The sequence below is a fragment of the Gopherus evgoodei genome, chromosome 8 (genome assembly GCF_007399415.2).
Source record: "Gopherus evgoodei ecotype Sinaloan lineage chromosome 8, rGopEvg1_v1.p, whole genome shotgun sequence".
Lineage (NCBI taxonomy): Eukaryota > Metazoa > Chordata > Testudines > Testudinidae > Gopherus > Gopherus evgoodei.
The window spans coordinates 112124403-112146187 of record NC_044329.1 but is presented as its reverse complement, the minus strand read 5'-3'; the positions used below and the strand labels follow the sequence as shown (position 1 = coordinate 112146187).

The following is a 21785-nucleotide window of genomic DNA, read 5'->3' as shown; positions in this document are numbered from 1 at the left end:
TTTTTGTTTGGATTAATTTTTGTGTAGTGGCTTGCATCTAGGTACCTACAGATATCATAAAAGCATTAATGATTTATGCCTTGCAATATATCTGTAATATGGATGAGTATGATTATCTCCATTTTGCGGATGGGAGCAGAGGCACAGAGAGATTTGCTGAAGGTCACACAGTAAGTCTGTGGTAAAGTTGTGTACTAGACTTAAATCTCCTCTCCGAGCGCTAAGCTTTAACCACTTAGACTGTGTGTCAGTCACTGCTCTTTTCTTTAGGCTTCTGTATGTGGAGTCACTGCTCGACCCTTGAATTATATGACCGGCTGTGCTATTAGGCCACTTCCCAATAGAAAAAGGGCAGCTCTGTCTATTTGGCTGCCCAAAGGATCCATCCCCTTGGAAGTCTAAACAGTGGCTGATGACTGTAGGCTAGTAGAAATCTGCTTTGTAATTTGATTAAAATGTTTGAAACTTGTCCTGTAAGTAATACTTGCACTGACATCTTACGTCTAGCATGTAGTAGAAAAATAGCCTGAACAAGTGGTTCTCTGTTACCTTTTAATCTTCTCTTCCTTTTGGAGAGGCAGACATCTAAAATAGTATCTGGCTAGCTTTAATTCCTTCCTGGAGCTTCACCTTCCTAAGCGTGTGAAGTCATTCAATAGAAGTAGTGATTTAGTGGTGTTTCAGATATTTCTGACCCCACATTGGTTTGATATTCTCCCATATTAGTGTAAAAAACAAAGAGAAAACCTTTTGTTTCTGTTAACAGTGCATCTCCAAAACAGCTATGAAGAATATTAAGGAAAAGATTTAAATAATAAAAGGATCAGGGTGACACACTCAGCATTTACATACCCTGGAAAGTCTTGACTCTCATCCTTTTTTCCACAGGCCTCCAGAACTAGCATCAAAGTATGCAAATTTCTCTGAGGGAGTTTGCAAACCTGGGTATGCATCAGCGCTCATGACTTCCATCTTCCCAAAGTAAGTGATCAGTTCCCCAGTGTTTGTAATTTACAGCCCTGCTCTTCCCAAACTGTCTTCCCCCTCTGCATGCAGGATTCTTTGTAGGCCTGGCTTAACATGAGTAATTGGCTGTGAGTGAGGCCTCTCATTTACCTCCTTAATCCTATCTCTCCAGAAATGATCAGCAAGCTGGGAACAGAATATCTTTACGAGCTAAGATAAAGGGGGATACCCAGGGAACCATTTACATTTGACAAGATGATAATGAATCAAATAAACCTGGAATGTAAGATGAAGTAAAGAGTAAGTCATGCATGGACAATGTGTGTTGTATATGGATTAGTTCCTACAAAGCGACCAAGCCAATCTCAGAACATGTGATGCAATGTATAGTAAATACAATGTAATATATAAATGTATCTAAAGGAAGAGGCTTGCTATGTAGCTTGGATGTGTGGTATACTCTGTACCCACCCGCTATGCTTTAGCCTTATCAACTCAAGTGTAGTTTGATTGTATGCTAGTAAAGGAGGCTGAATGAGAAGACTGGAATTGAACTGAGTTTGTGGGGAACCAAGTGGAAGAGGTTTCAGGGGAACCTTATAGGTAGCTTATCTTGTAGATGATTGCTGCATTATTTTGCTATTCTAGTTCCAGTGGATGCCCCTTGTGAAATCCTGGCTTTATGAAAATCAGTGGGGGGTTTGCCATTGACTTCAATGGGACCAGGATTTCACCCCATGAATATACAGTACAGTATCTTCAATGATGCAAGTAGTAGATCAACAGAGGGTGTAGGCTCAGTGCCAGATTCATTGCTGGTGTAAGCAGGTGCAACTCCTTGAAACTACAAGAGCAGCTCCACTGAGTTGCACCTGCTGAGTTAGAGGTAAATTTAGCTATCTGAGATAGAAGGGTTATAATCTCCTCCACCGGCGCACAAGGGCAAACTGGCCCACAAATGCTTGGGAACTGGGCAGCAGAGTTTTCTAAATAGTCTTTAGAGAGCCCTAGGCATACTATGAAGAGTCTGGTCTTGCTGTATCTCATTCACTTTTTCCAATGAAATATCACACTAGTCTCTCATCTTCTCCTCTGAACAAGTCTGCTGTGATATTGTCAACCCCAAGTGTTCAAAAATCATGAATCAGGTCCCCAGATTCATGAAATTGGCTTAAAAATAATGAATGAAAGATGATGTTGGGGTTCTTTTGATTTGTCTTTTGTTTTTTGAGTCTTTCTTATACTTTTAGGTCACGTTTTCACACTTTTCCCAGAAACCATGATGTCTGGAATTTTTTTTTAAATGAAAGCTGAGATTCTTCTTCGAGTGCTGGTCACTATGTATATTCCATTGTGGGTGTGTGTATACACCTGGAGTCAGAGAATTCTTGCAAGCAGTGTCTGTTGGGCCACATGTGCACCCTTTACTTTCCTTGTGCTACCAACCAAAGGAATAAAGGATGGAGTGGCCAACCATCTCTCCAGTTCCTTCTTGCCCTCTCGTAGCTTGGCTCTGAACCTCCAGAGTCCAGAGCTTTCCTTCTATTTCTTTGCTCTGTAAATATTTCAAAGGTTGCCTTAGTGCCTTTTTATGTGGTTCTTTATAGTTCGTTTTACAGCTTTTAGCAGAGTTTCTAATTAAATAGAATCCCTGCCTTGGGGTCATTTCCCCCCTCTCCCCCGTGCATCATTATGGGTATTGGATTATGGTCAGAGCTCTGCGCTTCAAAACTGTGTGTTATGTCCCCATTCTTTCTCAGTCAGCTACAAGTATCCGCATTGTTTGTACTGTCTTGGGGAGGCCCACATCATGGCTAAGTGTAATACCTGCCACTTCTTCCCTAGCCATACCCATGAGGTGAGGGGACTCTGGCTTAGAAAACCCCTCCTGAAGAAGGCCATGAGGCTGCAGTTGGACCCAGGCTGTGGAACACTCCCCCACACCCCTGGTACATTGGCTGGTTACACCGCATGCCTCCTGCTGTGAGGTCTGACTCTGTTGCTCGAAAATCCATACGCACAGACCACCCCATCAGGTTTTCATTGGGCAGGCAGAGAATGCTTGCATAAGCATAAGAGCAGGTCTTCTTCTAAGTCTGCTTCCAAGATGTCTGACACAGCTCTTCCTGAATTGAGCAAATCCGCTCTTTCAACTCCAGAAGACTTATTATGTCCTGAGTCCCAGAGCCATGTCTCAAAAGCCTGTAAACCAGAGTACTGGATCCTGTACCAGTGACATTCACTCCACCAGTACTCTCTAAGTCAAAAAGTTGGAATCTGTTGGTTCTGGCACAATCAGAGCTTCTACCACCAATGCTCCTCTTTCTGTCTTTCACTCCGGCCCCATGGAGTCTTCTTCCTCCGACCCCATCAGCATGAACGTATCAGACTGCTTGCACTGCAGGGAGGCAAGACTTATACTACACTGTAGGACATCTTTGCTCTCCCCGAGGTCCCGTTTCCCCTATCATCAGGACCTTCTTGCGCTAGGGAGATTGACTCTACCAAGGGATGTTACCTTTGACAGAAGCCTATCCCCTCTTCCGTCTTTCAACTGCAACTTTCCTCTGTTGGAGCTGCTGTTGGACGAGACCTTTTCTTCTCTTTCTTGGGAGAGTCTGAAGCTCCAGAGGAATCACTGTCTCCTCCTCTGAGAAATGTTATCCAGACAGGAGATCCAGAGCCTCCTGGTACCAACCTCCGCCTCGACATTTACCTTGGGACCTTTGGTACCCCATGCCTTGGGGATACCCAGAACCCCCTCCTGAACCAGGGGTTCTGGGTATCCCCAAGGCATGGGACCTGTATGGAAGATAAACAGAGCCCCCATGTGGTCTGCAAGGGAATCACTCCACCATTGCCCTCTAAGGGAACAATCAGCCTCCTCCTGACCTCATGGTGGAGGAGGAATACAAACCAGTTTACAAGATTGTTGTCGTCTTCTCCTGATGAAGCAGTAACCCCAGCATTTCTGTCCCCTCTGGATGACCGTAAACAATTTCAGGATTCATTGTGAAGGGTAACGGAGAAACTCCAGATCTCCCTAGTGGAGGTCCAAGACCCAAAACACAAACTCTTGGATATCCTGCAAACCACCAGTTACAGTTAATGGAGCTATGCCAGAATTTGCTAGAGCAGTCTGGCATACAACAGCCACATGTGCCCTTAGTCCCAAGAGGGTAGAGAAACAGTATTTAATTCCAGCGAGGGGAGCAGATTTTCTCTTTACCCACCCTACGCTGAATTCTCTCGTTGTGTATGCTGCCACAGAGAGATCTAGACAACATCCTCTTAAATCTTCTGACAAGGATGCTAAACATCTAGATTTCTTGAGAAGGAACACTTCACATCTACTAGCCTTCAGCTTTGTATAGTGAACTGTCAGACATTGTTGGCCAAGTACTACTGTCTCAACTATTGAAGATTCACAGATTTTTGTAGACAAGCTACCACAGCAGGATGGAGCTCTCTTCCAGGCTCTTATTGAAGAGGGTAAGCTGATGGCTAGAACCTCACTTCAGTTAGTGGTTGATGCAGCAGACACATCACCTAGAATGATGGCAGTGGCCATCTTGCTGTGCCATGAATCATGATTGCACACTTTGGGGTTTCCCAGTGAGATCCAAAACACCATGGAGTTCTTACACGAGGGACTCCAGTGCCACCCTCCGCTTCCTGGGTGTAGGTACACCTGTCCCAAAAGGGAAGTATCACAGGCAGCTTGCAAACCTAGACCAGTGTCTCAACAGTTTTATCACTGATGGTCTTATAGCCCTCCACATACGAGAGAGAGTACGGAAGTGTCATTTGGCTGCAGCTCCCATGTCTACAGCACCATGTCAGTCCCATCCCCCAGTAAAAAGATATTTTTGACAGATGCTCAAGAGCTGCACACCATTTATGATGCCGCCAGTGTCCAATTCCTGCATATCCTTTGGGGTAATTTAGCACTTTGTTTTCACAACTGGAGTGTCATAACCACAGATGAGTGTGTGTTAGATATCATCCATTCTGGCTGTGCGCTCAGCTTTACTTCCCTACATCTTCCAAAACCCTAATCCCCATTCCTCTTCAGGGACCATTCTCTGAGGGGATTCTCAGGCCAGTGTGTGAAATCCCTTCTCCAGCAAGGAGCAATAGAGCACGTTCTTCAATACCAAAGGACAGGCTTTTTACTCTATGTACTTCTTAGTCCCCCAAAAGACAGGAGATTGGAGACCTATCCTCATTCTCAGCAATTGCAACAGCTTTATTTGTAAAATGACATTTCGCATGGTCATTCTGGCATAAATAATCCCATCACTGGAAAATGGCATATGGTTCAGAGCTCTCAGTATGATGGCATTTTCTCAGCTTCACGGAGAGACCTGAATAGTTTCAATGCAGGGTATTCTCATTCAGCCTTGCCACTGTCGCTAGTGTCTTTACCAAGGTCTTTCTGGTTAGAGCAGCTCATTTCAGACAGAATGTCTTCTTCATTTTCCCCATCTTGACAATTGGCTTCTCATTGCCAAGACACATCAGGAAGCCTATAAGTCAACTTCATCAGTGCTTCAGCTGCTTTCCTCTCTGAGTCAGTGTGAATTGGAAAAGTCTGCCTTTGCTCCAGTGTGGACTAGACTTCATAGGGGCCACTGTAGATCTAGTCTTGGTGAGAATTTACGTATCAAAGGACATGAGCAACCATAAGTAACCTAAGAGATCCGGTTATGCACGACCCTCAGGCTCCAGTCAGAGCTTGTTTTTCCCTCCTGGGGCATGTGATTTCATGTACTTACGTTACCCTAGTCACCTGACTCCACGTAGCTTGCCTTCAGGTGGCGCTCCAGACCAAACACAGTATAATGCCATAACAAGAATTCCTTGCAGAGTCACATTTACCCTGAAGTGGTGGAAGTATTCCCATCAGGTACATGTAGGCGTCCCCTTCCTATCCTCCTTGCCAGGCAAAGTGATCCTTACAGACACTTCTGTCTTACTGGTGGGCCCACATGGGCAGCCATATGGCACAGAGCACTTGAAGATCCCTAAAGACCAGGATGCACATCAACCTTCTGGCAACCTGGCTAATCTAAGAAGCTTGCAAGGTTTGTTTATAATTCATCTGTCCCAGCATGTCCACATAATGTCAGACAACAAGACAACCCTCTTTTGCACCAACAAACAGGGAAGGGCGAAATCAGTCCCCTATGTGTAGAAGCAATTGCCCTGTGGAATGGTGTATCAGGTATTGAATCATCCTGTCAGCAGCTTATCTTCCAGGAACTCAATGTGTTGGTGGACACACTCAGCAGGCATTTTGCCATTGATCACGTGTGGGAATCACATGACTCAGCAGTAGATAGCTTCCTCATTCAGTGTGCTCCCCCACTCGGGATCTTTTTGCCTTTTGAATGAGCAAGAAATGCAACATATATTGGTGCAGAGGAGCTCAAGGACTACACTGTTAGGGCGATACACTCGTTCTCCCCAGGCAAACCACCTGAGCTATGCCTTTCTTCCCTTACCGCTCCTACCTCAGGTGTTACGGAAAATTCGTCAGGACAGGGCACCGTCCTCATCACCGCCAGTCATCGCACAGACAGTTTTGGTTCTCAGATCTCCTGTGATTGTCATCTCGTCCTCCATTCAGCATCCAGTACTTTCCCAATCTCTTGACCCAGGAGAAGGGGAGGATCAAGCATCCCAATCCCAAAGTCTTCATCTTATGGCTTGGTTTTTGAATGGACATCAACATTAGAATATCCCTGCTCTGAAGCAGTACAACCCGTTCTGAATAATAGCTGAGAGGACTCCACTAGCAAATGCTATCCAGTCAATTGGACATGCTTTTTCCATCTGGGCGCCGCAGAAACCTGTATCCCCTGAGTCAGCAGGTACTCCCCTCACGTTGGACTATCTTTCCAAATAGCTGGGCTCTTTCTCTGTATGAGTCCACCTGGCAGCAATCAGTGTGTGCCATCCACCATCAGATGGGTATTCAGTTTTCACTCACCCATTGGCTAGCAGATTCTTCAAGGGCCTAATCAGAACTTTCCTGTCACTAAAGAAAATCTACTCCTCATTGGAGTTTAAAGCTTGTACTTTCAGCACTCACTAAGCTTCCCTTCAAACCATTAGCCATCTGTTCCATGTCTCACATCTCAATGAAAGGTGCATTCCTTGCGGCCAGAAGGATGGGTGAGCTGAGAGCCCTAATGGCGGATCTGCCATATACAGTGAAAGCTGTTTTATCTGGCATGTTGGGGGAATTGAGGGTAAGTGAAAAATTCTGGTTAACTACGAGGGAGGGAGTTTGGGTTTGGAATGGGACTCGGGGCAGGGGGTTGGGGCACGGGAGAGGATGTGGGGTGCCAGATCTGGGCAGTGCTCACCTCGAGCAGCTCCCCGCAAGCAGTGACATGACCTGGCTGCTCGTAGGCGGAGGCGCAGCTAGCTGGCTCTGCGTGCTGCCTCCACCCGCAGGTGCCACCCCTGCAGCTCCCAATGGCCAGGCACTGCCGCCAATGAGAGCTGCGGAGCCATCCCTCAGGGCGGGGTGGGGGCAGTGCACAGTACCAGTTGGTGCAGTGCTGGATAATACAGCTTTTTCTGTACTATGTTCCAAAAGGACAAAATCTCTTTACATCCTAAATTCACCCCTAAAGTAGTTTGAGTTTTACTGAACCAGTCAATCCATTTATCTCTGTGTTTTCCAAAACCACATGCACCTGAAGAGGAGAGGAAACATCAACCCCTGGATGTATGATGCACTCTTGCCTTCTAACTGCAGAGGGCAAAACCAATTAGTAGATCACCTCGACTGTTTCTTGCTATAGCAGAAAAACTCTGAGGTCAGGCTATATCCTCACAGAGGATGTCTAAGTGGATCTCTGTATGTATCCTGCTCTGTTGCCAATTGCTGCATCTTCCTCCCCCCTCATGAGATGAGGGCTCGTTCTACAAGAAAACAAACAATTTTAGTGGCCTCACTTCAGGAAGTACCTTTACTCAACATCTGCAGAGCAGCTACATGGAGTTCCATCCCCATGTTTGCGAGACCATATGCACTAGAGTAGAACTGCACTGCATCCTTTGTGACATCTGTTCTCCGAACGCCTCAGCATCCTTGCATCCTCCTCCTACTGGTCAGTTACCCACAATGGAATACACCTAGCGACCAGCACTCAAAGAAGAGGAGGTAGGAAACATTGAGGGGAGGGAGTGGCCAAAGCCCTGCCTTCCAAATGGAGCTAGGCTTGAAAGAGGTGCTGTGAACCCTCTCCTGCAGTTAGATGCCTCACGCAGGTCAACCCTTTCTCAAGAAAGGAGGAAGTGCTGGTGCCTCTCTTATGCTCAGATTCTCTGGCCCAAGTGATTGCTGAGCTGTAGAGTTGTTCTCAGTCACTCTCTCTGGCCCAATGACTGTATATTTCAGACAAGGTGGAATATCTTCAACAGGAGGGATTGCGAGAGCCCCACTCCAGAACACCCCACTCACCTGGGATGTGGGGGAGCTGGGTTTAAGTCCCTCTCTGAATCAGGCAGAGGAGGGATTTGAACCCAGGTCTCCCACATCCTGAGTTAGTGCCACTGGGCTTGTGAATGCCACTTCTCTCATCATATTTTGTATAGAACCGGATCTGATAGGCATGTTCTTAGGCAGCCTCTGGGCACCCCGACCAGAACAGGTCCTGAGGGCAAGATGTAAGGAAACACTGAGTTTGTGAATCCTGCTGAAGTTTTAGCATGATTTAGGCACTGAGCTGCTTGGTGCTGTCAGAACTCAGGTGGCTTTGTGCAGGCCCAGTGTTGCTGGTCCCCTCTGGCAGTGGGTCACACCAGAGTGAGGATATTGCTGCAAGATTACAGTATTTTCATTGAAGCTCCTTTCACTCTTAATGTCCAGTCTCTGCCGTCTGTTACCTGGCCTATCTGCCATGGAAAATCTACATGCAAGAGAGTGTATGTAATTTTAGCAACGGTGTCAGCGGCATTATAGCAGATTCTTACTGTGAGAGTAAAAAAATACATCTGTTGTAGAAAGGGGAGTAACCAAATAAAGAGGGAAGGATGTTAAAAGCTGAATAAAATAGTTACCTCTTGTTTTACTGAAGTAATGGGCTTTGTTTTGTATTCACTGATTCCACATATTGAAAATGGTAAAGGTGAATAAAGCCATACTTTAAAGTCTTTGAAACTAAACATCCGTTGTCTCTGCCTCCTCTGTCTAGGGGGAGAGGTCTGAAACTGACTGGTGCGTATGCGGCCTTTAGAAAAAGCAACAAAGCAAAAAGCAGACCTCTCGATTTGCTGTGAAGGGAGACGAACAGCCTCTCTCTCAGTAATGTGACTGCTAAAGATCTATTTTGCTTGCTTGAGAGTAGATGTAGAGAATGAGCACCACAGTATTTGCATGTCAAAAGGATACTCCTCACCTCTGAGAAAGGTTGGGCTGCACAGGCTTTGAAATAGCTAACTGTGAGAGGGGAATGCTGGATTATGAGGCTGAAAATTACTCCTCTGAAGCTCTGTGGCAGTGCTTCAGGGCTTGACCAGTCTCAAATTATTAAGGACTAGGATAAGAACTTCATGGATGGGCAGACTATCCCCCCTCTGCCTGCTGGAGAGTTTTGTGCAACTTTCTCAGAAGTGTCTGGCGCTGACCAATGTCAGCTGCAGGTTACTGGGCTAGATAGTCTATGGGTGTGATCTAGTCTGACAATCCTTGTGTTCTTATGTCTTAAACACCTTTCTTCCTAGTGTAGACAGGGCCTCAGAGTGTACAGGGATAAGATAAGACCAGTACCTGCAAATTGAATTCTGTTTATTGAATACCAGCTTGACACTCTAAAGAGATTTAGAAATCCCCTCGTTATTTCTGATCTTTTCAGAGGTTGAGAAGTTTTTTTTAAACAAAATGCTTTTCAGAAACAAAGTTGGAAAATAAATCGGAATTTGAAAGAGACGTATCAGTGTAACTCTAAGAATTTAACAGAAGTACAGTATGATTGCATGTAAATGGCAATCATAAGAGAAGGCATTGGACATAATAAAGAGAAGCAGCTAAAGTATCCAGCCTTGGTTGTTTTAGAAAAATTGTTTTGTTCAAATTCTAAAAAAGGAAGGCAAGTTGTATTAAAATCAGTATGACTATTTGTGTCCCAGACACTTTTAAGCCAAGTAAGTCTGTCAGGAGGATCTTTCTTTTTCCAATGTGTGGCTAAGGAGAGCTTATTGTGGAACCAACCAGTGAGAAATTAAGTTTAGAATTCTTTAACCTATAATCCTTTTTCACAGGGAAACCCAAAAGTTTCCATAAAGTGTCCAAGAACAGTCTGGATGCATTGATTTCAAGGACTAAATCCAAGATACTAATCCAAACTTGGGCCACCTTCAGACACTTCCACCAAAGATGGGGTGAAAGTACCACTTCCCAATGACTGGCAACCTCTCGGCAAGCATGGAATTAACACTTAAACATTTGTATTTGAAACTACACTTCATAGTGACTTTCTTTGATGGAGATGCACATAGACGGGGTAATAGGTCTTTTCCAAATCTGGGACCACTGCTCAGAAGAGTTGTCTTCTATAAGTTTTACCCCTTTGTCATATTTATCTTATTGTCACTGTTATCTTCTATGCCAGTTTTATGAGTTCTGTGTAATTATTGGAAATTAAACTTAGGGCCTGAAGAATTGTGTATTATTCTTTTTCTGTAATAGATGTCTGGAAACCCTTCCAACAGGTGTGTTAAGTGTATTATGTCTTAACTGTAAATATAGGAGAACAGGAATCTGGGGTAGTTTAAATGTGTATTAAAATATATCTAAACTATTCCTTTTCTTAAATAACTGACCCATAGATCTTAGTCCAACCTTCTGCCCAGAGTTCAAATGTTAAGTACTGGTTCTCTTGTGAAAAATCCAGGTTATTTTGAATTAGTGTAGTAGGGGTAGGGCAAGACCATTTAATATAGTCATAAAGTTTAAGGCCCAAAGAGACCATTATGATCACCTAGTCTGACCTCCTGCATAGCATAGGCCAAAGAACTTCACCCATTGATTCTGACATCTATCATATCCTAGTTATCTTGATTTAAAGATTTCAATTGATAGAGAATCTATTACATCCCTTGTTAAACTATTTCACTAGTTAATCACCTTCTCTGTCCAAAATGCATATCTTATTTCCAGTTTCAATTTTTCTACATTCTACCGTGGGATCTTGTGTCTTTTCCTGATAGCTTACAAAGCCCTAAGTATTAGATATCTTCTCCCTGAGTAAGTACTTATAGACCATGATCAAGTTGTCTTTAACCTTCTCTTCAGTAGCACTCTGTATGTTTGGCTATCATTGTAAGGCATGTTTACCAGACCTCAGATCATTCTTGTATCTTTCCAGTTTTTCAACATTCTTTTTAAAGTGTGGAAACACCACAGTATTCCATTAGGTGTTTCACCACTGCAGTATACAGGAGTAATGACACCTCCCTACTCCCAACTAGATACTCACCTGATTATGAATTCAAGAATCATGTTAACCCTTTTAGATGTAATATTGTACTGAAAGTTCATGTTCAATTGATTATCTACCATGACTCCTAAGTCTTACTCAGAGTCACTGTTTTCAGGATGCAATTTTCCAATCTGCATATATAGCCTAGATTCTTGTTCCTAGATATATGACCTTGTGTTTGGCTGCATTAAAACGCATGTCGTTCAATTGTTCTTAGCTTACTAAGAGATCTAGATGGCTCTGTATAAGTGATCTATCCTCATTCTCATTTTCTTCTCCATCAGACTCTCTGTCATCTGTGAACTTTATCAACTGTGACCTTCTATTTTCTTCCAGCTCGTTATTAAAAATATTGACGACTAATGTATTGGGAATCAGTCCTTGCAGGAATCCATCCAGAGCATCCTCGCTAATTTCTCATTCCTCATCAGCATGTACTTTTTGAGATTTGTCAGTTAGCTAGTTTTTAATCTTTGATATGTGTCATATTGATTTTGTGTAGTGCTAATGTTTAATCAAAACGTTGTACAGTACCAAGTCAGATGCCTGACAGAAGTCCAAGTTTATTATGTGAACTCACTTACCTTTATCAACCAAATTGGTAATCTTATGAGAGAAGATTAAGTTCTTTTGACAAGTCCTATTTTCCATAAAGCCATTAATTATAGTACTGTCCTTTAGTTCTTTACCGATCAAGTCTCATATCAGCCATTCCATTGTTTTGCCCAGGATTGATGTCAAACTAACAGATTTATACTTACCAGTTTATCCCACGTAATCTTTTTAAAATACTGATACAACATTGGCTTTCGTCCTGTCACTGGGAACGTCCCCAGTTTCCCAAGATTTATTACAAATTAACATGAACAGTCCAGAGAGCTCCTCAGCCTAAACTCTTCAGGGCAAGTTATCCAGACCTGCTGATTTTAAAAGGTTTAACTTGAGTAGATTCTGTTTAATATCTTCCTTATTTACTGCTGAAGTAGAAAGTATTTAATCATCAGTAGATAAACGTATCATCCAGTTTTCTTCCACCAACCGAGCAAATAGTTATTCAATACTCTTGCCTTATCTGCGGCGTTATCAACAATTTTACCTAGTAACAGGCCATTATCGCTGCTAGGATTCCTTTTGTTCCTGATATATTTTTTTAAATCTTCCTTATTGTACCTAACCTTATTAGCTACTGATTTTTTCATTAGAAACTTCAGCTTCCCTTATCATTAGCATGCATATCTTAATTTCTATTTACATACATTGCAATTAGCTTCCCTTTTTTATTTGTTTCATATTTATTTTTGATCGCTGCTTTCTCATGTCCTGTCTTAAGCAGCATGTTTCCTGTTAACCAAAGTAGACTTTTTTGGTCAGATGCAGAACTGCTGCCTGAGGAATGGTGTGGAGAAAATTAGAAGTAAAAGCACCCTAAGTGGCAACCAGTTACTCAATGGCATCTCTGGGTTCTGGTTCAGTGAAATAAGCTATTTTTACTGGGACTTAGGTCAGCTTAAAGATTTCAGTACTCAGCTAATGTTTTGACCTTTTAATGGGGAAGGCTAACTTGCTGCATTTGTGTTAACACCAGAGCGCTCTATATGCCTGGTCTATTTTGTGTGGGTCTGCACATGACTGTCTCCCCTTTCTTTCTGTACACCCTATTCTTGATCAGAATAGAAAGGACACTTCTGTCCACAAACCACAAATCTGCTGTTCATATGCTCGTTAAACAGGGTTCAGCTGCATACAGCTTTCCAACCACAGACTTGTGTAGTGATGGCTAAGACCAAAAATAAGATTTGTGGTGGATTAGGGAAGGCGTGTTCATAGCCCATGAATGAGCCTGAATTTGCTGCTGAGAAGAGATAATACGGGGAAAGGGTGCTTAAAGGTATTTGACTCAGTGAATGAAATCCTTAGGTGCTGAATGTCCCCCTCCCAAAAGAGGTTATCTCTTGAGACTGCCCTTTGACCTAGAGAGTGAAGTGGATTTTGACCAAGGATGAGAATTTCAAAGCAGAGGTAGAGAGAAGAGGGGAAATTCAATAGCATGGTGGAGCTGTTAGGTCATAATGTGACCACAGGAATGAATGGGCATACAAGGCAATGGAAAAGATGTATATGACCACAGCTGTAGTGGTAAGAGCCTCTCTTAGTAACCCAAGTCATTGACATGAATCATAGACTTCCTTGTTTTGTTGATGGCTGGGAGCAGAAAGGCTACAGTAGTTTGGTTAATTATTTTGATGCAAGCTTCCTAGAGATTCACAGATTGTCGTTCTCTCAGTATTAACTCATTCCATTCCAACCCCTTTCATCTTTAAAACCACAACTCATTCTCCACGCTGAGAAAAACAACCCCCATTTGAGCACTGCTGGGTTTACATTTTCCTGTTGAACTCTCCTTTTTAAATGAGTTTCAAAATACATTTTAGCTCTCACAGAAGAAGGGGACCAATAGTGCAGAGTAGAGCCGTGCATAGAACGATAAGTGCTGTGTAAATTTCCACCCACTGCAATTCTGCCAGTGCCCCTCAACTCTGTTCTGCAGCATGCCCTGCTGTTCTCATCTTGGTCTTTATCACTTCCCCCCTCTCTCTCTGTCGGTGCATGTCAGTCCTGACCTGGACCCTTCTTCTCTTCCAGTCCTGGGCTTCTCCAAGCTCTGCAGGTGATTCTCAGTCCTAACCTGCAGTACTCCCAAGGAGAGAGTGCTGGAGCTTGACAAAATGTATTGTGTTTTTTTTTATGAGAGTTAAAATGGGGAAGTAGGATGAGAGTATTACCCTCTCTTTCACTGGGTACCTGAAGTAGAATTTGAAGTTAAGACCCATGTAATGAAGAGCTAACAGAACATGCCACCAAACTCCATTCCACAGTGAGTGTTGCCACTTTTCCAAATATTTCTTCTTCAAAGTTAAACAGGCATGCATTTTTTAAGATGTGCATTTAGTGCAGTGTCTAGCACCATAAGGTCCCAATCTGGTTAACCCTATAGGTGCTTTCACAGTTTACCTATTGAAAGAATACAGTTTAAAAAAAATCAAGATTTAAAATCCTACGTGGAACACATTGTTTACCTTTAAACTATGTTGATTTTTAAGTTTAACTAAAAGGTCTTTCTCCCTTGCCAGGGCTCCCCCATCACATGCTCTTGGCTGCTTGCAAAACAAAATCACATTCATCTCAGTTCAGCTTCAGCACAAGTGCTGAAGTAGCTGCTGTTAAGTGTCTATTCAATTCAAAGGCTCCAGTTGTCCTCACAGATTAATTCAACTCATCTAAACTGATCTAGCTGTATCTGCTGTGGTTGTTAACCCCTGCTGTGTTTTCCTATCAGAGAGATTTATTTCAGTAAGGTTATTAGTTTAATATCTTCGTCACTTTTGCCACAAACCTATTAACTCACAATAGTCCCTCAAATCACAACAGGATATAAGTGAGGGAGAACTCCTGCTATAAAATCAGACTGATTTAATTTTATCTAGCGCTCTGCATGTGGAGCACCTGCTCCCTCTCCATGAATTCCCATTCTCTTTGATATGTGTTCAAAATGCTTTTATCGTGGGTCTGTTCTTACCCATGCAAGTTAGCTCTGCTGGAGTGGTCGGGTTAACAGTGATGCCACTGCTAATTATTAGTGCACCAAGACCTTGTATAGAGAATGGGGGGAGGAGTTCAAATTGTTCACTGGGATTTTTTTTAATACTTCAGTGCCTTTACTGATACATTTCAGAAAAATCTAAAAATCAACCCACCAATAATAATAATAATAGAAGAATAATGTATAAAACCTTTAAAAAACAGACAGCTTGTCTGAAGTGGGGATTCCAACTCCCAGGTACTGTAATGCATCCTGTCCTTGAAGATGAACTTACTTATAAAGCTTGACCAGCCCTTAATAGCACTGCATGTGCAACATGTCTTCACCAACCCCGTGAGTTCACAGTGCTGAACAAAAGTGTCCTGAGGAAGCTCTGGTTGTAATTGTTTCCTTCAGATATGCTTTATGCAATCTTTGTTTTAAAAAAGCATTCCTCTGTTCAGTTTAGGAACCTCTTAAAAGTTTAGCATGGGACTGTATTGTTGTGTTGAACTAGAGCTGTTGGATTTTAATTGGGTCCATAATTATCTTGAAATTGTGTCCCTTCACCACAAATTCAGTTCAGTTCTGCACTGACACAGTCTTTGTACCCGAATCTTAATGTCTAGTTCTAGATACGATATGGCCGCCAGATGTGTAAAGCAGAGACTGAAGTCATGTGAGTGCCTTGTGTGGAACCAAGACAGATGAATATCAACATTGAGGGCCATTATGTAAATCTGGTTTCTGCGTTCATTCAAGTACCTTGTAACTGGTCAGCAGCAAATGACTGTAGGAAAGGCTGCTGAGCTTAGCGGAAGTCTGGCCCAAAATAAATAGAGTGCTTTATGATAAACAAATACCCAGGCTACTTCAGAGGCAACTATACAAAACCATAGTAAAGTCAGCTCTTCTGTAAGTACCAGAGACGTGAGCGACCAAAAAGGCACTTGAGAAGACATGAAGCCATTGAAATGAGATGTTGGAGGGGTGGGAGGGATGACATTGCTGGACCACATGTAGAATGATGTCATCGGGAGAGAGACCAAGGTCTGTGATATCCAGGCGAAGCTGCGAGAGAGGAAGCTGGTATGGTGTGGGTATGTACAAAGGATGGATGAAGGGGATCCTGTTAGGAGGGCATTTGATACTAGAGTTTGAGGATTTGAGAACAAGAAGATAGCCAAGAAAATGGTAGTCCCATTGTGTACCAAGGGATGGAGTGAATATGGAATGAGAGTTGGTCTGGCAAGCCTGGAAAAGCCTGGTCTGTGGATCCAACCCCTACTAGTTGGGAAAAGGGAAAGAAGAAGAAATCTGCTCAGGACCATGTGGTTGTTGGGCGTGACTGTATTATGTTGCTTTTCTTTGAGTTATGGTCCCTGTTGTATTCTACTGAGGGTTTATGCATGTGCACCATGCATCTGGAGCTGGAGAATTTGAAAGTAAGAGCGTCTGTTGGTCCACATGTGGGCCCTTGCCTCACCTCATGGTTTCATCCAAGGAGCTCAAGGGCCACATCTCCAGTTATTTCTCACTGCCGCATGGTCCCAAGAACCTCCAGTTGCAGGTAAGTAACCTTCTCTTGTTATGGTCGTGTCTAGGGGCCCCAGCTGAGAATGGGGTCCCATTGCTCTAAGTGCTCTACAGACTTAGTCAGAGGTCTCGATACAATTTACTTTTGAAACGGATGGCATTCCTGTGCTAACATACTAGAACGAGGACAGCATTCAGACTCCAGGTCATTCTTCAGCTGAGAGATTCTGCCATGGACTTTGTTCAGTCTGGATAGTATATGACAGAGACAGAAACTGTTTTAAGAGTTTGGCATTTTATTCAGCTTCCGAGTGACTGCTGCAATCGTAACTCACTGAGGAAATTTGCAAATAACAGTGGCAGGTAAAAGGCTCCTTAGAACGCTGATCTGGTAAGTTCAGCATGGGTTCCTGGAGCTCAAACCATAGGCTGAAACTTACTTTCCTCTGCTGTTCTGAGACAAAGACCTAAGGAGAGAGAGAACCTGCACGCTCTTCACGGTTCCAAGGGTTGAGTTCTGGGTGACAAATCAGCGCAGGCATGTTTCCCTCAGGAGAACGCTAACTACTACCCACTTCCTTAGGTGGCCCCAGCACTCTGTGCGTCAGACCTCATAACATCCCAGACCAATAGAAATGAAGGATAAAATAGCAACTAAACAGAATAAAAGATGCTCTGAGCTATTACAATGAGTATTTCAAACTACTGTAAAAGTACCTATTTCCATGGATGCTGAGTAACTGATGACTGAGACTCTTAGGACTTCTCTACAATTAAAATGCTGCCACACTTCAGTGTAGATGGGAAGTGTTCTCCCATTGGCATAGGCATTCCACCCCTCCAAGAATTCTCCCATCCACTTAGCACTGTCTACACCAGGGTTTAGGTTGGTTTAACGCTTCGTTCGGGGGTGTGGATTTTTCTCGCCCCCCTAGTGACTTAGTTATAACAAGTTAATTTCCTAGGGTAAATCAGGCCTAAGCTCTCTACCTCTCCCACATTTCCCTCCCTTTCCCCAGCTATTCCAGGAATCTCTGTGTTGTATGAAACCGAAATATGATCAAATTGCACAACCAGTCATCCAAGCAATTTTGTTGTTAGTTCCACATCAAATTCCAAACCAGTACTTAGTGGTGCATACAGTCAACGCCTCTCTCTCTCTCTCTCTCTCTCTCTCTCTCTCTCTCTCCTTCTTCTTCTGCACCTGCACTCATTAATTGCTGAATGTCTAAAAAACAAAAGCCAGCTCTAGTATTGTTGCCTAGCTGTCAATCTTATCTCTAGAGATAATTTTATAGTGGAACTAGGAGAGAAATCTGAAGTCTCTTCCTATTCCCATCCCTGGTCACCCACCATGAAGTTTCCCATAGCCGATTTATGCTGGCCATGAATGTGAGTAACGAAGACCTGCCAATATATGCAAGAATGCTAGGCAAATTAGGAACAGTCTGATTATGATCCTGCCAAAACTACAGAAGTCAAATGAGAACATAAGAAACCAGCTACACTGGAGGAGTTCCTCTCCCAGTGGGAGTGCTGACATTCAGAGGAGGCTCTTTTTCAGATGGTGTGGGCCAGAAACTGGAAATGAGTGACGGGATGGATTGCTTGATGACTACCTGTTCTGTTCATTCCTTCTGGGGCACCTGTCATTGACCACTGTTGGAAAAGAGGATATTGGGCTTGCTGGACCTTTGGTCTGACCCAGTATGGCCGTTCTTATGGACAGAGGTTACCCAGACTGTACTAGATTGAAGAGGAAAACATCATGACTGTACTGCCATCTGGGTTCCATCAGTACAGTGACCCTCTCAGCTTGTGCTTTTTACTGTAGTCCTGGGCTAAATACACAGTGAAGGAAAATCAAGGAGTGAATTAGGACAGTACCGTATTTCTTCCAAATCCTGCATGTTAACTGTGCAGCACCCATCTGCTCCCTAAGTGTCAGTGTGAGAAATAATCAGTTGGCAAACAGTCCCACTCAGGATGTCCCCGGGTGGTCTTCTGTCACAGTGTGGTGGCTGCTTTTCATTCCAAAGAGAGTTCTTGCTTCCTCCTTGGAAGAATGCTCCTCTTGGTTTCAGTTGAGGGAGGAAATAGGGGAGTTAACAAGCTGGAAACAAGAGACGTTTACAGGAAAATTAGCAGCCTAGAGAATCTCCCTTGTTCCTGAAGGGCTCTTACAAACTGATGGAACACAAAACAATCGAAACTATCTAACCTTGAAAGTGGTCACTTTGCTACACACTGAAAACAGAGGGTGACTATAAGTGGATTGTATATAGGTGACAGAATTTTTTTTTATAATTTCAACAGATATCAATGTTTGTTTTAAGAATTTTTTTATCAATTTAAATTGTCACAGTTGTACAAAATTGTGTTTTAATCCTTTTATGTTAGATTTGTATTAATTACATTTTCAGTTGTGGGAAATTAAGGGATGTCAGACAGTGGGGTTGCTCAGACAATCAGGATTCAAAAAGTTAAAGATTTATAATTATTAAAACACAAATTATCAACAGTACATGTCAAAATTATACAAAGTAAATATCTTTAAATCAATAAGTTCTCTAGTAAGTTCTCAAGCAGCATTTTTCTTACTTTGCCTCTCTGTAAAGTTCAATTATTAATCAGTTAAAATATTTTTTCATCAATTTGTCTATACAGTGAAATTGATATTTTCCAAATAAAAATCTCATCCTTCCAAACCTATAGACACACAAACCTGCTTCGCACAACCACAGTCAAAGTGTGGAACTTGTTGCCAGGGGATGTTGCTAAGGCCAGAAATATAACTGGGTTCAGAAGGGAATTAGACAAGTTCCTGGAGGATAGGCCCATCAATGGCTATTAGCCAGGATGGGCAGGGACACAACACCATGCTTCAGGTGTCCCTAAACCTCTGACTGCCAGAAGCTGGGGGTGAATGACAGGAGGTGGATCACTGGATAATTGCCCTTTTCTGTTCATTCCCTCTGAAGCACCTGGCATTGGCCACTGTCAGCAGATAGGATACCGGGCCAGATGGACCATTGATCTGACTCAGTGTGGCCATTCTTATGTTCTTATAATTACAATAGTCTTAACTCTCGCGCACACACACGTGTCTCTGGTGCTCGCAGCCTGGAAGCCAGGAAGTGGGGATATGGGTAGGGGAGTTTGGCCTAGAAATTAAGAGCAGAGGACCGGGGAGCCAGGACTCCAGGGTTCTGTTTCTGATGGTTGTGCCTTGACTGCATGATTTTAGACAAGTCACTTACCTGTCTGTGCCTCACTTCTTAGCAAATGAGGACACAAATATGTCCCTCCTGGGTGGGATGGGGGGTTGTGAGGCTACATCCCTGAATGGCTCTAAGGTGCTTTGGATTGGGGGTGGAGTGAGCACAGCCAGTGGCTACCCCATGTTCTCAAGGGGTAGCCCTGTCCTGCTTTTATCCTTCCGGCCTGGTAAAGTGTTTTACAGCCCTAGCAGACTGGCAGAGTGCTGGTCTCTGACACTGTTCCCCTCTTCTCCCCTCCCCAGAGCCAAGCAGCCATCAGGGCAAGAAACAGAGAGCAGGTCTGGATGTGCCGGCAGTGGGTCTAACGGGATGGGGAAGAGGCCGGGGGAGGATGTACCACCTCTGGAAGGGGTGAGCTGCGCAGAACCTCTGGTGTGTGTCCCCTGCACCCTGCTCCCCAAGGTGGATGGGGAGAGGAGGCCTCAGGCTGGCAGTGACTGCCCAGCCCTGTGTGAAGTTGCAAGTGGGAACCCTCTGTGTGCTGGCTTAGAGGTCAGGGCGTGGAGGTGTGGGGCAGAGAGCCCGCGGAGGTTTGCACCATCCCATGGCCAGGCTGGGATGTGACGTGGTATACACTCTGCTCTAGAACACCAGCTGTGGGGGTGAGGAGGAGGCCTCAGGGGTGTGGAGCAAGAGCCAGATCCTAATTCCCTTTAATTTCAGTTGGAGTTAGGTGCCTAAATACCGTGAGGATCTGGGCCAAGATCCTCAACCACCTGCTGTCATCACCCTGTGCGAGTGGACGATACACCAGGGTTGCCACCCGCACACAACATTCCTGGCCAGCTGCTGGAGTATTTGCATGGCACTGTGCCATCCAGCTTGCTTCACCCTTCTCCAGGCCCCTCCATCCCAAGGTTTACAGGCAGCCATTGGCCACCCTTACAAACTTTGATGCTTTAACTGTGCCAGGAGAGTTAAAGTGGCAGCAACTCCTTGTGTAGAAGCAGTTAGCCTGGTATAAAATTACTTAGACTAGTTTAGTATATTCTGGTTTGGTGATACCAAGTAGGTTCCAAAGGTATGAAGTATCTCATCCCAGTGCAAAGGCATTCATACACTAGTGCTAAAATCACTTCCCAGCCAGTATGGTTGTGCTGAAAAATCACGATGGGTCAGGGCAAATGGGCTTTACTGCCAGGTTATTCCAATTTAAGTGCCTGCATGTGTCTGGTTTTATTTCTACTCCTAAATAATTAGATGTGCCTCTGGTTGTGGGCTCTCTGCTTTCTCATGGCTCCATCTGAAATGGTCATTTACAGGCTTGGATTTAATTATTTAAATTAATTGACTATTAAAGCAAGAGAAAAGAACTCGTTTGGGGAAAGAGCTATTCCAAGTATTAGGAGTTGTTACAATTACTTCAGGAAGGAGGAACAGAAGCAACTGACCAGAGCTGGAGAAGCAGTTTGGGGCTTTCTTCATCATCATGGACTGCTGCAGGACTGGTCTGCTACAAACTGTACAAGAATAACACCCTGGACTCACTGCTGAACCCTGCACCTGCAGCTCAAGTACTTTGGACAGCAACCTTTATGGTTCACAGCACAACGATCCTTAAGCTGTGCATCTTACAGTTTGTTTTTGGAGGGGGGAAAACAACTTTTGAAGAGTGTGCACTAACAGGAATGCTCAAAGCTGAACCTAGTCGTTCACCAGGCGGCAGATGAGAGAGGAGCAACACAATCAAGCTGTTCCCTGTGTCCTGTGTTTAGATTTCGATGCTGTTTTGTAATTCATGGTGTGATGGATGGATAGATATTTAAAGCTACCAGCTACAGGCTGCCTTAATGTAACCTGTGTCTTGGCAAACAGGCGCCTCCTTGGAGCAGGTTGTGGCAGACTCTCTGCCTTTGATTTGTGTTTCTTGTTTACTTAAACATCACCTGGGGGACTGAGACAGCTGTAAGGGAAGATGTGGAG

At 43.8% G+C, this 21785-nt stretch overlaps 1 protein-coding gene across 12 annotated transcripts in view; it reads left to right on the top strand.

Annotated features, from left to right (window-relative positions):
• Nucleotides 1-21785, top strand: part of ST3GAL3 (ST3 beta-galactoside alpha-2,3-sialyltransferase 3) — a 444286-nt gene that overhangs the window by 201732 nt on the left and 220769 nt on the right. For 10 of the 12 annotated variants that reach the window (XM_030572865.1, XM_030572862.1, XM_030572861.1 and 7 more), the window contains one exon: nucleotides 889-981. The exons of the other annotated variants lie outside the window; for them this stretch is intronic. In XM_030572865.1, the coding sequence (XP_030428725.1) occupies nucleotides 889-981 (93 nt within the window). The remainder of the gene's footprint in view (nucleotides 1-888; nucleotides 982-21785) is intronic. 12 annotated transcript variants of the gene reach the window in all.